The sequence below is a fragment of the Arachis ipaensis genome, chromosome B9 (assembly GCF_059453495.1).
Source record: "Arachis ipaensis isolate K30076 ecotype BB chromosome B9, ASM5945349v1, whole genome shotgun sequence".
Lineage (NCBI taxonomy): Eukaryota > Viridiplantae > Streptophyta > Magnoliopsida > Fabales > Fabaceae > Arachis > Arachis ipaensis.
The window spans coordinates 150975202-150990579 of record NC_142444.1 but is presented as its reverse complement, the minus strand read 5'-3'; the positions used below and the strand labels follow the sequence as shown (position 1 = coordinate 150990579).

General features: G+C 34.7%; 2 protein-coding genes across 2 annotated transcripts; one reads left to right on the top strand and one right to left on the bottom strand.

Moving 5' to 3' along the window:
* The first annotated feature begins 1148 nt into the window (after positions 1 to 1148).
* On the top strand, positions 1149 to 4684 carry LOC148546799 (serine/threonine-protein phosphatase 7 long form homolog). The gene is made up of 5 exons (XM_088500397.1): positions 1149 to 1305; positions 2333 to 3048; positions 3133 to 3223; positions 3343 to 4366; positions 4527 to 4684. Exons 1-5 carry the CDS (start codon positions 1228 to 1230, stop codon positions 4682 to 4684), a joined length of 2067 nt encoding a protein of 688 aa, XP_088356523.1. The 5' UTR covers positions 1149 to 1227.
* Positions 4685 to 5531: 847 nt separating this feature from the next.
* On the bottom strand, positions 5532 to 8407 carry LOC148546798 (uncharacterized). Its single transcript, XM_088500539.1, has 3 exons — positions 7819 to 8407; positions 6445 to 7437; positions 5532 to 6355 (listed from the first exon to the last, which is right to left on the bottom strand). The coding sequence occupies exons 1-3, from the start codon at positions 8405 to 8407 to the stop codon at positions 5532 to 5534; spliced, it is 2406 nt and encodes an 801-aa protein (XP_088356665.1).
* Between the last annotated feature and the right edge of the window lie 6971 nt (positions 8408 to 15378).

The window sequence follows — 15378 nt, the reverse complement described above, 5'->3', positions numbered from 1 at the left end:
AATTCATTGTCTCTCTAGCGGGATTCGAAGAGAGGGATTCGAACCGTGACTAAGTTGGCTAAAGCGGAATAGCCAATCCGAGCGTGACAACTAGCATGTGTGGGGTAGAAGACCAAAAGTAGTTGACTCGGATGACCACACTAAATTCGATGATGAAGGGATGATAAATGTTATCCATTGCTAAACCAAAATAATTAACAAATTAAACAAATCAGTAATTATTGAAAAAGAACGTGGTAAGATTGGAAGTGCAATGCACACGAGTTATGCCTAAAATCGATGGAGTAACTAGCCATGGTTGTTTTGGGTTGGCTTGTTCAAGATTTAGGAAGAGTCCAGAGCTTTTGGTGGATGGTTCCTGTATAAGACGACGGCCCCATTCGTGAGAGAGGTCGATATTGAGAGTAGCAATTGAGGTGGTGGTGGCGTGAACGACATTTAGTCTTTGTAGATAGAGAAAGTACGAAGAGCCAATGGAATATTTATACAATATGAAAGTTTAGGAAGTATTAGAGATATAATCATTAGTGTTACATTTTTTCATCAGTTGAAGTTTTTGGGATGAGTAGTATCATGACATGGTATTAGAGCACTAGATCCGAAAAGTCAAGAGTTCGATTCTTGGTGAACCCCAAAATCAATTTAAGCTTTTAGGAAGATGTTTATTATCGCTAAGATTATAATTTTTTTTGAAAGAAGGAGGAAGAAGAGGAGGAAGAAATGAAAAAGAAGAAATAAAAGACGAAGACGAAGATAAAGAAGGATATATTTTGCATGATTAAAATGCACGTATGTATAAGTTACGCTTTTTAATTTTCATATTGGACCGGGGCTGGGGTATCACAGGGATATGGGGGTGGCTGGTGTGTAACCAGGTTGTGGTGTCAGGGGGAGTGGGACTCGGACCCTCCGAGTTCAAGCAACAAAACGCACGGTCCGAGTCCAGTGCATGGTGATGAAGTTGGTGAGGGACTCGGACCCTCCGAGTTGGCGTGCGTCACGGACCGTCCGATTTTGGTCTGGGTAGTCGCACGGTCCGACTCCAGTGCTGTAGTGTACACGCGGCGCTTCCCCCTTGAGTCCCTATTCGGTGGGCATCACACACTTAGTAAAGGAGAACCCTGCTCCCTTACCATCCGAATCCCTCCTTCACTCTCACCAACCTTTCTCCCCCAAAACCTTCATCTTCATTTCTCTGAAAGCTTGCATGGTGGAGGAGCATCATTGATGGGGAAAAAATTAAAAATTAAAGATGTTGATCGATCTGAGCTTCATATTATTCACTATCTCAGTGATCCTGATTATGTAAGTATTTTTTGAATTTCTTTTGAATTTTTTTAATTTTTTTATAGTTATAGTTATTAAAAAATAGAATTTCAATATTATGATTGTTGTTAGGATACACAGTTGAAGAATATAAATAGAATGATTACGACTGATTTGTTAGTATTAGTTAGATTATTTTAAATTATGTTGAACAGATTAATAATTATGTTTATGATGATTAAAATTTATTTTATGATTATATTATTGTTGTTAGTTAGACATGCATTTGAATAACATAAATGGAATGATTATGACTTGTTTAAAATTATTTTACAGATTAATAATTATATAAATCATGATTAGAAAATTTGTTATGATTATGTAGTTGTTAGAGATATATGTAGTTGAAGAATATAAATAGATAGAATGGTTATGACTAATTTTGAAATATTTGTTAGGTTGTATTTAAATATTTTTTTAAGTATTATTAACTATATATATCATGATAAGAAAATTTGTTATGGTTATGTTGTTGTTCTTCTTTAGTTTTGTGTTTTTGGCTGTAGTAGTAAGTAGAACATAATGTAAATTTTTAATAAATTTATTTAATTGTAGTATAATTATTATTTGTAAGCCAATGGTATTTGAATGAATGTGTTTTTAAGAAATTAAGTGTAACTGTTATCGATTTTGGTTAGATGTTATTATTATTGTGGTAAAGTGTTAATGCTGAGTTGATTAGAAAGGTTTTTTTAATTAAGCCATGTTAGATATTTCTTTATGGGAAAATTTAAATAATTTTAAATGTAGTAATTATTATTAGCAAGTTAATTATTAGCGTTGTTAGAATATGAATGATGGCATATATAGATTTATTCAAATTTTTGTATTGTATTGCAGGGGAAAAATTTTTTAACAAAAGTGTAATTAATTAATTAATGTTCGATATTATTGTGGATGTTGTAAATATTGTTGAGATTTATGATTAGGAATATATGTATTTGTAATGAGTTTCATTAGCAATTCTTAATAATTTGATTAGTAATTTGTTATGTTTTTTTTGTAGAAATCAAGAATGTTGACATGTAACCATCCACTTCCTCCGGATCGGTACAACGAAAGGGTGGAGGATCATCTGCGAATTACCGGGTTCTATCATGCATCTCAGATTGGGATAGTGCAGTGTCAGAAAGCATTGGTAAATGCTCTAATTGAACGTTGGCACCCAGAGACACATACGTTCCACCTTCCCATTGGTGAATGTGCTGTGACACTTGAAGATGTAGCTATGATTCTTGGTCTTCCCACAGATGGTCTTCCGGTCACAGGGATGACAATGAGCAGTTATGAAGCGTTGGAGGCGGAGTGTTTGCTTCAATTTGGAGTTGCACCGCGTATGTCTGACTGTAGATCTAGTTGCATAAAACTTACCTGGCTGCGTGATTTAAAAGAAAATTTACAGTTGATTGATGATATCAGTATACAGAGGTATGTGAGGTGCCATATTATGTTGTTGATCGGGACGATCTTGTTTGGGGATAAGTCTGGGGCAGGAGTGCATTGGAAATTTCTACCCTTGCTACGTGATTTTGGTAGTATTGGTCAGTATAGTTGGGGAGCGGCATGCCTGACACATCTCTACAGGGCATTATGCCGTGCATCCCGTTTTAACTGCAAGGAAATAGATGGTCCACTAACACTTCTACTCTGTTGGGCTTGGATCAGGATGCCATACCTATCGCCGCTACCTAGGGAACCTCGAAGTTTTCCACTAGCAAACAGGTAATAATTTGTTAGAATGTACCCGTATGTTGATATTTATGATTCATTTAATGGTAGCTGAGGTAATTGAATATATCATAATAGGTGGCGGAACTGGGAGCGTGGTGACCGACGATTTAGATACTTGAAGTTAGCTCACTTTAGGAAGTCATTTGATGAACTTCAGGAAGGGCAGGTATGTTTCAATGAAAGTAGTATTAGTTTTATGTTTAGGGTCTAAGACATAAGTATACAGCATTGTCTTTGTAATTGGCTTTGTGGACTGTTATGTTGAGGTTCCTTTATTTTTTCCAGTTTGTTTGGGTTGCTTATGCTGTGGATCGGGTGGATCCGAACATCATTCCTCCTGAAATCTACATGCAGTCGGTGGTTTGGAGTGCTACAGTTCCGTTGGTATCATTTGAATGTGTCGAGTGGCATGCTACCGATAGATTTAGGCGACAGTTTGGTTTGGTTCAGGGACTACCTAGTCAGGAGCGGAATCTAGAGAAGGCGCATGGAGAAACCCTGAAGGGGCCCAAGAATCTTAATTGGGCCACGGAAGCGAGTCATTCAAAATGGGTGATGCATTGGTCAAACAGGTATAACTACATTCTATCTGAGCTTCCGATGCCTTCACATGATCTACTAGATAGATACATGCATTGGTACCGATCAAAATATGGGAACCACTTGAACATGTCAAATCTTGTGGGTCAAGATAATGATGAAGGTGATCAGGATATGGAGGAAGGTGATCAGGATTTGGATGAGGATAATCAGGATACCGATGAGGGTAGTCAGGATATGGATGCTGACAATGAAGTAGAAGAGCCACATTCGCCGCATATATTACCTCCAACACCGATTCCAGAAGAACAACCTCAGTCCTCAAGCCATTATGTACCTCAGACACAGTTCCCCCCATCAGTTCCAATCAGTCAACAATATTGGGGCACCTCACAATTTGAAACAGGAGAAGGAGGTTCCTTTAGCCAGTTGCTTGGGTTGATGTCTGCAGATCCTGGACTACCACAATATGGCCAACAGCCTGACTTCATGGCTGGTAGGTATTCATTGGATGCTAGGTATCCGGGCCATACATCATCGGTTGCTTCTGGGGGGTTTGTGTCGGTTGACTCTAGTAGGAGTAATGACGGACGCGGAGCTTTTTTTAGTCAGAATCCTAACCGTGTATCCATGGGACTCATTGAAGAAGATGCTAACACACCCGAGAGGGAGACAGATGCGTATCTAGTAGATGACCCGGATGACGAGGAGGATCATGATGACGATGAAATAGAGGAGTTTGACGAGGATGAAGAATCTCGTAATGATGGTATTATGTTTTGTATTCTACTTTACATGTTCCATTACTTTTTTATTTTATGTTCATAACTGGCATCTATTTTTTACTTTTAGTAAATCTTATTTGGTTTATGTCTTGCTGTGATTACCTGCTGCGCATAATTTAATTATTTTTTATAATTTCTATACAGGTCATGCACGCACTCCGGATGAAACCTCCAAAGGTTACAATCTGAGGATTGATCCACCACGTCGCAGTGCTAGTCGCTACACTCCATCTGTCTTCAAAAAGGCGGCCAAGAAATGCAAGAATTTAGTCAAGGATGTGAAGTGGGCCATGAGAAAGTAGTTGCCTTGTAACTTATTTATTTAAGTAGTAATCACGTGGACCATGTTGTATTTATGTAGTATGTTTTGAGTATGTACGCACTACATTTATGTTGTATGTTTAGAGTATGTACGCACTACATTTATGTTGTATGTTTAGAGTATTTATGCACTACGGACACTATTCAGGTATTGCTAACCTTTAGTACGCAGTAAGGTACAGGTGCTGTATATGTACCCATTATTGTTGTTCAGTCATACAAGCAGATTGGACCGGAACCTGCCGGTTCATTTATACATTCAGATTGCACCGGAAAGGCCGGTTCAATCATAAAATCAGATTGCACAGGCCAGGCCGGTTCATTACGAAAAACAGATTGAACCGGACCGACCGGTTCAGTTATACAATCAGAGTGAACCGGACCGGCCGGTTCATTCATAAAATCAGCTTGAACCGGACAGACCATTTCATTCATAAAATCAGATTGCACCGGACCGGACGGTTCATTTCGAATAATAGATTGAACCGGACCGGCCGGTTCATGTATACAACCCAATTGGACCGGACCGGCCGGTTCATTTATACAATCAGATTGCACCGAAAAGGCCAATTCATTCAAAAAATCAGATTGAAGCGGATCGGCCGGTTTTTTCAGAAAATCAGATTGAACCGGACCAGACGGGTCATTCATAAAATCCGGTTGAACCGGACCGGCCAGTTCTACAAGGAACACATTGCAATACATAAACCGTTTTAACATAAAAACATCAGAAAAACATTACATAATGTTCCACATATCAGGTCAAGTTCTATCAAAATGACAACCCATGACATAATAGTGACGTGCCACACCAACCACAATGTGAACCTACTGAGCATCTCCGTCGGCAGTTCTACCAGCTGACTGACGGCATCTACTACGACTGTGTCCCTCAGCTCCACATAGCGTACATCGCCTAGGACGACGTAACATTCGCGTGTCCATCTCATTCAAGAAACGCGTCATCCTGGGGCGCCCTTTCGAGACACGTCTCAGATACGGATTCGGTACGTAGCGAGGACCGTTGTACGCAGGCCACGTCGTCGGGTTACCTAGTGGCCTAAATCTTGCTCGGTACACCCGCCGAACTTGGTCCATCTTATACACATCATGCACATATAGCTTCCAATCCAGTCGCTGGTTTGCGCAACATGCGAACACATGTCTGCAGGGGATCCGGTCCACCTGGAACTCACCACAATCACATCGAAGGGCGCGTAGATCGACTGCAAACTCCAGTCCGCTTGGCATCTCACGCACCTCGAAGACCTCATTCTGCCGGTCAAAGCAACTGACCTGTATGTTTCCTGATGCAAGTTGGTTTGCATGCAACTTCGAGGTCACGACTTCGGAGAACACATGGCCAGCATTAATCCGCGCTTCTGCCTCTGCTCTTTTTCTGGTGAAAAGCTCGTTTAGCCTGTAGAATGTTGCCTTGACAAGAGCAGTAATAGGAAGATTGCGTGCACCCTTCAACACTGAATTGATGCATTCCACTAGATTCGTTGTCATGTGACCCCATCGGTATCCACCATCAAACGCCAATGCGTACTGTTCGCGAGGAATTCGGTTTAACCAGTTGGTATACGCTTCCCCCCGTTCCCGTAATCGCTGGTAACGCACTTCATACTCCCGCACCGTCCTGGAATATCCTAGAGGAAACCAAAGAAAAAAAAAATCATAAAAGTCGAAAACAAATATTAATATTTAACTACTGTTAATAAGTTACTTAAATTATTACCAATGTTGACGACCAATTTTTGGAGGTACGGTGCCTTGAATTTCCGCAGAAAATTCGACTCTATATGCCTGATGCAGAACATATGAAAAGCTCTAGGAGGTGACCATGCTCCGTTACTCCGTTCCACAGCTGCATTGATGGATTCGTGTCGGTCCGATATCAGTCCCACACCATCCCGAGTGACAACATGTTGACGCAAGTTACTAAGGAAAAAGTGCCACGCATCAGAAGTCTCTCTCTCGACAATAGCAAACGCAATTGGAACGATGTTGTTGTTGCCATCCTGTGAGACTGCGACTAGGAGACAACCCTTATACTTTCCGTACAAGTGAGTCCCATCCACCTGGACAACTGGCTTACAATGTCTGAATGCCCTGATACAGGGGTAATAACTCCAAAATACTCTATGCAGTACCCGAATATGACCAACCAAGTCATCGCCTTGGTATGCAGGCATAGTCTCAAAATGGACAACAGCTGATGGTTCCTTATGACACATGGCCTGAAACCATATAGGCAACGCTTCGTACGATGCCTCCCAACCTCCAAATATTTTTTCTACTGCCCTTTGCTTAGCCAACCATGCTTTCCGATAGCTAACAGTATAGTTAAACTTCGATTGCACTTCTGCTATAACGGACTTTACCTTTAAGGAGGGATCAGCCTCAACCAATGGCTTTATTGCTTCTGCAATTGTGATGGAGTCCAGCTTCGCATGATCCTGTGAAATGGTGGCTCTGGTACAAGTGTGACTACCATTATACCTCCTTATAACCCAACAATACTTCCTGCTGATCAGACTAACCCTGATAAGCCAATCACACCCTGACCCATACTGTGTACACTTGGCATAAAATGTCAAAGGCTCAGACTCATAAACCCGGTAATCTACGCTTCGTCGTATGGTATACTCTTTTATTGCCTTAATAACAGCTTCCCGGGAACTAAACTCCATCCCAACAGCAAATTCACCATCTGCGACAATAGGAACTTCTGCCAGGACAACAAGCATGGGAAAAATTTCAATAAATACATATATATTTCAAAACCATACTAAATCAATATTAACTGCATCAAGTATGACATAAATCAGACCCTAACGTAAATAATAATAAAATATTAAATTCTATGTTCTATATTCGTTTAAAATAATGTGATATGTTTCAAACATTACTTAACACATATGTTGACTTTTATTTTTTTAACTTCCTACTATTTTAAAATTTTTTTTTACATAGGATCAGGTCAACCGGTTCAATGTCTAACACATACATGACATCCACGCATGCTTAAATAATGGGTAATAAATAATAATTCATTCATAAATAATTCAATAAATAAATAAAAAAGACAATAATTTAAATATTAACGTACCTGCAGTCATATATTCCGGAAACTCCGGAACATGCATGGCTTCCAAGTCCAGAACTCGCATGAATGAAGGCTCCCCAAACGGCATATCGTTTGCGAGTGCATCTGCCACCTCTGTCACATCCGGATCCATATTTCCCTCACCATGATCGTCATCTCCATCTGCACCAACACATTCGTAGTTGCTTTCGAACTCTTCTTCACTGTCACTATTATAATCTTCCCGTAGAATGTTTCGGTCTGCCTCAGATTGTTCAAACTCAACATACAACTCGATAAACGAGATCTGTGCCCGGTTTTCAATATACATTGAAAACATCTCCTGCATGCTCGCTTCGTCCGTCACATATCTTGTTTGAAATTGGACAAACCCACCAAATACCGGTACGGGATATCTGTATAGAACACAGGATATTTTTTTTGCCCCCTCAGAATCAATCTTTTCACAGATCAAACCTTTCAGTTCTTCAAAGGAAATGATAAAAGGAATAACAACATCTATTGGATTTTCACAAATAAATTTTACCCCTTCAGATGTTTCTAATAAAATTTGACCAAAATAATACACCTTTATTAGTACTCTATCACTCATTTCTCCTACTCACAAAAAAAAAAACATAACACTAACTACACACTCCTTTGATTTTGAACAAGCATATAAGAGATCCAGAAGAAGGAAACAGAGGAACGAAGCGGCGCATAAGAAGGGGAAGAAGAAGGGTCCCCAAACGCTAACTCGTTGCACACTTTTATATACACTCTATACTCAACTCGGACCATCCGACTAGGTTAACTTCATTCAAAAATATACTAAGCAACCAAATCGGACCATGCGTGTTCATAAACCGGTTCTGCCATCCCCAGCCAAAACGGACGGTCCGAATCCACTCCATGCACGCAACTCGGACCTTGCGTGTTGTACCTCCCCTATGCCATCTCGCAGGGTCCGATTCCCCCCCCCCCCCAACTCGGACCGTGCGTCTTCCGGTTTACCATAGCCACGAACAGAGAACTCGGACCGTCCGAGTCCTCCTCCCAAAACCTGCCAAAATTCTGCCCCACATCCATGTCTAACCCACCTTAACTCCATATCCATGAAAAGCTCACATACGAGCTCCATATCCAAAAAATTGACCCTATAAGTTACTATGATGAAAATAGTTTTTTTTTTTTTAATTTGGTTCAACTTAATTAAACTTAATTGCCAAAACACTTAAATGTATAGATAAACTGAAAAATTTATATGTCTATCTACAATTATTTATAAGAAAATTTTAGTACATATTTTAATATAATATTTTTATAAAAATTGAAGGATTACCATGTGTTTATAACACGCAGCAGAAGAAAAGAAAGTAATCCTTAAAGATCTATTTTGTGCTTAAATTTTATTCCAATAATTTAATATATATAGATCAGATCTAAATACCTTTAGATATTTTAGTAAAAATCACTTTCTCCTTCGATAGTACGAAGGCGCTATGCATATCCACACAGAGACCAATCTTTACTGTCAACTCCTTGATCAATGGACATCTGATCTAAATTGAGGAACCTCTTACAACTATTTGCACGCCATAAAATTCTTCTCAAAGAATTAGGCTCACATACATTTATGTGCGTAGAGGTAAAAGAATAAAACACTTGGCATACATATATATAGTATGAGATTTGTTACTGATTTTAAATTTAATCTCAATTCAAATTTGAATCATATCTTAAAATTCTAAATCTGAATATTTCAAATTTTATGAATCATATCATAACAATTTAAAACATAATCGATTTGGATCTCATCCAAATTTATAATTCAAATTCAAAAATAGAATAACTAATTATTCTCAAATCTCATTTAATATTCTCAATTATCATACTATTATTATATTTATATGTATCGATGCAATAGATAAAATAAATAAATAAATAATTATTACGTAGATTATAATTTTTTTTTTGAAAGAAGGAGGAAGAAGAGGAGAAAGAAATAAAAAAAGAGAAATAAAAGATGAAGACGAAGATAAAGAAGAGTATATTTTGCATTATTGAAATGCACGTATGTATAAGTTAGTATGATGAAAATAGTTTTTTTTTTTTTAATTTGGTCCAACTTAATTAAACTTAATTGCCAAAACACTTAAATGTATAGATAAACTGAAAAATTTATATGTCTATCTACAATTATTTATAAGAAAATTTTAGTACATATTTTAATATAATATTTTTTATAAAAATAAATAAAAAATAATGACTAAAAAATATAATACATTGATAATCTTTATTTTGTTTATTTTATTTATCATACCGATACATATAAATTAATAAAAAAACACCTAAAATATATAAGTGAATATATATATATATATATATATATATATATATATGATCTGCATGCATTATGTCATTATAATGGCTATTAATTTTAGTAATATTTAAAAGGTATTATTAAAATTATAAAATAATTATATTTCTAACGTTCTTTCATATAAGAATATAGAGTTAAGAGTGTGATGAATTAAATTAAGTTAGGTTAAAGTTAAACTTGATTCATGAAAATTAAATTTGATTGATTAACAATTAAATTTATTTATAAAGTTTAAATTTGACTCACCAAAAATTTATAAATTAGTTTAAGGTTATAAATAGACTCAAATAATAGAAATATAATCTATAATTCTATATAAATAAATTATAAATGATGTATAAGAAAAACTATCACTTATCCATATTGTCTGTTTATTAATTATAATTTATATTAACTATCATAATTATATGTAAAAATTATTTACATATGTAAAATTATATATGAGGAATGTTAAGGGGCTAGCAATTTTTGTGATTTTTAGCCATCAAATAGCCATCAATAATGATTTTAATGGTGTGAGATTAGTGTGAGCTTTCATCCAACGGTTCACTTTTCTTTGCTGGTTATATGCTGGTCAAAATTTAACAAAGTTGCTGGCCCCTAGACTTTTCCATTATATATTATTACTATAAATTAAAAGTATAAAATTTATAATATATTATTAATATAATTAAATAAAATTAATAAGTAATATATAATTGAGTCATCTTATGAGTCAATGAGTTGAGCTTATATATCTAAGTTTAAGTTTGGTTCATTTAGTGCTTGTTTGGACGCTATTAAATCGATAAAAAAAATATTTTTTTAATAATAAAAAAATTTAGTGTGTTTAGCAAATTTCTAATAGTAAAAATAAAAGTATTAGAAAAATAAAAATAAAAATATTTTTTTGAGAAGTTACAATTTACCTCTTTTTTTAAAAGATATTTTTTCTTAAAAAAAGATGTTTTTCACATAATAAATGAACAAAAAAGTACTTTTATCTTATTTTATTCAAACATAATTGATAAATAAAAAAATCTTTTTACATGAGATATCCAAACATAAAATCACTTTTACTTTTGTAAAATATCTTTTAAAAAAATATCATTTAAAAACATATCTTTAACGAGAATGGCGCTAAACAAACTCTTAATATATGAGCTCAAATTCCGAATTAATTAAATTTGGCTCATAAATTCATGAGCTCGGTTTATTGAGCTGTAAATAAGTCAAATTCGAGTTAATTCATGAATCGATTTAATTCACTTTGAGTTTTATATAAAAGTCTTTTTTTTTTTTAATTTGCGTATTTATTTTTGTATTTTTTTTATTTGCCTTATACTAATTTTTTTTTAAATTAACAAATACTAAAATAAGTTTTGGTAAAAATTTAAACTAATAAAACAAAATACGTAAATAATTATATCTTCTACCGTAGAAAACAAGTGACTCCACAATTATGTGTTAATGTGTTATGGCCTTACGAAGGAGTTCAAAAAGTTTACGTACCCCGGTTCGGGACCATATTTATTTGAAAAATGAAGAATTTAATGGGGTTTAGCTCCGTAGTGTATTGATCAAGCTAATGGATGAGGAAATTAAGTAAAATAGCGACACCAATACATTTTTCAAGAAAGTTAATTGAATTATATGTTAGGTGACGATATACAATTGATATATCAACATTAGAAGTTTTCTAACTGATATTGCATATATACTTGATAGTATTCATTCATGTTTGAGAACCCAGCCTAACCTATTAAAGGAATGGAAAAAAGACAGATAGATGCCAGATTTTTTAAATTTTTGACAAATATATTTTTGATAAAATTTAAATACAAAATAGTCTCTGATTTTAATAAACGGAGGACAATTTAGTCATTCTCTTTATTTGCTTTTTATACACAAAATAGAACTGGCTGACGTGGCTGAATCGATGTCCAGGTGTTCGTTACGGTGCCACGCTGAAAGGAGAATAAAGTTCGAAGAACAAATAGGTCCTTCAAAATTTTTTTTTTTAAAATTAATAAACTTTTTTCTTAAATTCTCTCATCTACCTCTCTCCATTTTTATATTTCTCTCTACTATTTTTACTCTATATATAATTATATTTTATATTAGTAATTTGACAAATTAAAATATGTCATTCGATATTTTTTATAATTAAAATATTTTAAATGTAAAAGTATACACATTAAATTATTTTAAATTTTAGATAACGAATGTTAAAATTAATTATTAATAAAAAATTAGACTTTTTCATATAAAAATAATAACTAAAAATCTTATTATTTAATCTTTTATCTGCAGATATCTTGATCTTCTTAGTCAGAAACTTTTGTCAACTTACGACTTTTTTGTAAAAGTAGTTTAATTTTATAAATCTTTTGTGTCATGCATAATTTATACTGTTAGAACAAAGTGAACTATAATTTTAAAAAAAATTTATTCTCGTAATGTTATTATTGATAAAAATACTAGTTCTAATATAATACACAAATGCACTAATGCTAACTTAATACATGAATGATGCACAAATGAACTAATACTAACTTGATGCATAAATGAAATGATGCTAACTAATGCCACTAGTATGATGAAAACTGAACTAATGCAATTTAACAAATTCTAATATAATACACAAATGCACTAAATCTGAACTAATGCAATTTAAGAAAAAAAGTAGAAACAGAACAAGCTCAATTTCTGCAATTTTAATACAAATAATTTAAATTGTAAAATACAACAAGTTAACTAGATTTCAAAATACAAGCATAATTTTATAAACTAAATTCTCATAATAGAAGCATAATAGAAGCATAATGAAAAAAAAATTCTCAATGACCTATTTATCTTTCGAACTTTATTTGTAAAATGACGTCAATGACTTATTTGTCCTTCGAACTTTATTCTCCTTCCAGCGTGGTACCGTAACAGACACCTGGACACCGTTTTAGCCACGTCAGCCAGTTCCGTTTGGTGTATGAGAGGCAAATAGACAGAAGGCTAAATTGTCCTCCATTTATTAAAGTCAGAAACTTTTTTGTATTTAAATTTTGTCAAAGATGTATTTGTCAAAAATTTAAAAAGTTAGGATCTATCTGTCTTTTTTTTTTAAAGAATAAAACATAAAGACAAAATAGATAGTAGAATTCAGACTTCATCGGTAAAATGCAGCATTTGCATATATTGGCAATTTTTTTTTTATTTTTTAATTGGAGCAAATAATTTGTTACAACTTCATAATTGTTAATTAAGCTACATATAATTCATAAGTTAGGCTTCATATGTATCAAAGTCTAGGTCAAAACCCCTCACTGAAAAATTATTAAAGCCAATTAATTACCATAAAACCGAAAATCATTAATGAAAGACTAGCTGTTTATGAACCGAGTTGTTGACCGGATTTGTTCATCCATCATGTGAAGGATTGTACCTAGCATTATTATTATTTATTTATTAGAGTAGAGATAGGATTGGACCTTCTAATAATATGTCTAACAACTTTTTTAATTCTTTAAAAGAGTCAAATTTTATTAAGAGGTCTTATCAATATCATATCACTTAAAATTATTTAAATGCATTCTCTATTTAGAAATTGTGAAGACGATGTTTCAATTCCTATTTATTTTATGTCTGACGTTCAAAGAAAAAATGGACTTCGTTTATTTGTGAAGCTTTATGCTAATAACCGATTATCTCAGTTGCTCAGAGATTCATTGAATTTCAACGACGCACGCAAGTTAACATTGAAGATTGCAGCATTTTGAGTAGATATCTAAAGTATGGTTTGTGTTTATTAAAATTAAAAAGTTTAATATAATTTTATATATTAATTAATGTTCTTACCAGCTTGAGTCGAGGTATAAGTCGTCCTTCTGGTAAGGTCGGTAAATTTCTAAGGCGCGATCCAAATTTCGTCGGCAAAGGAAGAGTGGGAGAGGTGGGTACCTGCAAAGGCACTCCAACGCTCAAGTCAATAAGAGAATATATATGAAGACTTTTTCTTAGAGAGATTGCATACCTCTTTTGTTCCTGTCTCTTGCTTTTATATTTGTTCGGATAGGGATGACTGTTGTTTCTAGGTCGTAACGTCTGGGGAGAAAATTAATCATATGTCCGACGTTATGTAAATAAATGCCGATCATTGCGAATGCTCGGCTATTATTGTGGGTGCGTTACCGAGCTTATAATTCGTAACCGATCTTACTGGTCATATCACAGCCCCCAAGCTTAGCCTGGTCTTGAGGAGACGGGTTGAGCTTTTTGACGAGTTATAGCTCGGTGTATGGAGCCCCAGGTCAACGTGGTTCACTCAGAAATACTTTTTATAAATAGAGAAGTGTGAAGTTATTATGAAACGGTTTGTTTTATTGGGTCTTGTGCGTAGTCATTATTATGACTGGGTTCAACTTTCCAAGTTGTTCCATAACCGTTCTAAGTGGGTTTTAGGTAAACGGTGTAGATTAATTCATGGAACTGAAAAGTTCATTTAATTAGTGGCTTCGGATGAAGGTTGGTTCCTTTGCTATTCTGTTTAAGTGGGAAGCATCAGGTTTTCATAGAAGCATGAGTACCAGAGGTTAGTAAACCTTCTTTACCTCTTCTGCTTCTAATCTTTCACTGAGAATGGGTGATAAAAAGAAAAAATTGTTACCTCAAGTTGAAAACAATGAGGATTATAGCTGGGTTGAGAGAGACGTTCACATACGGGGTTCATTGTTTTCTGATATTGAGAGTGTCAATAGGGTAAATCTGGGTAGGATAGTTAGGGCTGGGTTTCGGGTGGAACTGCTGCCATGCAGTTGGTCTGATCGTGTTTTTCATAGATAAAATGATTTTGAAAGTTTTTATATGTATAGTTGTGTCATGGAGGAGTTGCGAGTGAAGCTTCCTTTCACTAGTTTTGAATGTAATGTGTTGAAACAAATGAATTGCGCTCCCTCTCAAATACACCCAAATGGCTGGGCTTTTATCAGGTGTTTTCAAGCTTTGATGGATTTTCTTGAAATTGAAGCAGATTTAGAACTGTTTTTTTGCTTATTTCAAGCTAAAGGGGTATGGAAAGGTCTGTGGATTAATCTGAATAGTACACCGGGTTTTTCTGTTTTCAAGCTTTATAAATCGTCGTTTAAAGATTTCAAAGAAATGTTTCTGAAAGTAAAATCGGCTGATGAGGAATTTCCATTTTACATTGACGAGCATTTGGGGGAAAAATT

Bases quoted from the DNA above. Each gene is read 5' to 3' on its own strand.
- LOC148546799 (XM_088500397.1), top strand. From the start codon at position 1,228: ATGGGGAAAAAATTAAAAATTAAAGATGTTGATCGATCTGAGCTTCAT. The intron at 1,306-2,332 runs GTAAGTATTTTT...TTTTTTTTGTAG, and splicing joins ATCTCAGTGATCCTGATTAT to AAATCAAGAATGTTGACATG. The intron at 3,049-3,132 runs GTAATAATTTGT...ATATCATAATAG, and splicing joins AGTTTTCCACTAGCAAACAG to GTGGCGGAACTGGGAGCGTG.
- LOC148546798 (XM_088500539.1), bottom strand. From the start codon at position 8,407: ATGAGTGATAGAGTACTAATAAAGGTGTATTATTTTGGTCAAATTTTA. The intron at 7,438-7,818 runs GTACGTTAATAT...TTGTCCTGGCAG, and splicing joins TCCGGAATATATGACTGCAG to AAGTTCCTATTGTCGCAGAT. The intron at 6,356-6,444 runs GTAATAATTTAA...GGTTTCCTCTAG, and splicing joins AAAATTGGTCGTCAACATTG to GATATTCCAGGACGGTGCGG.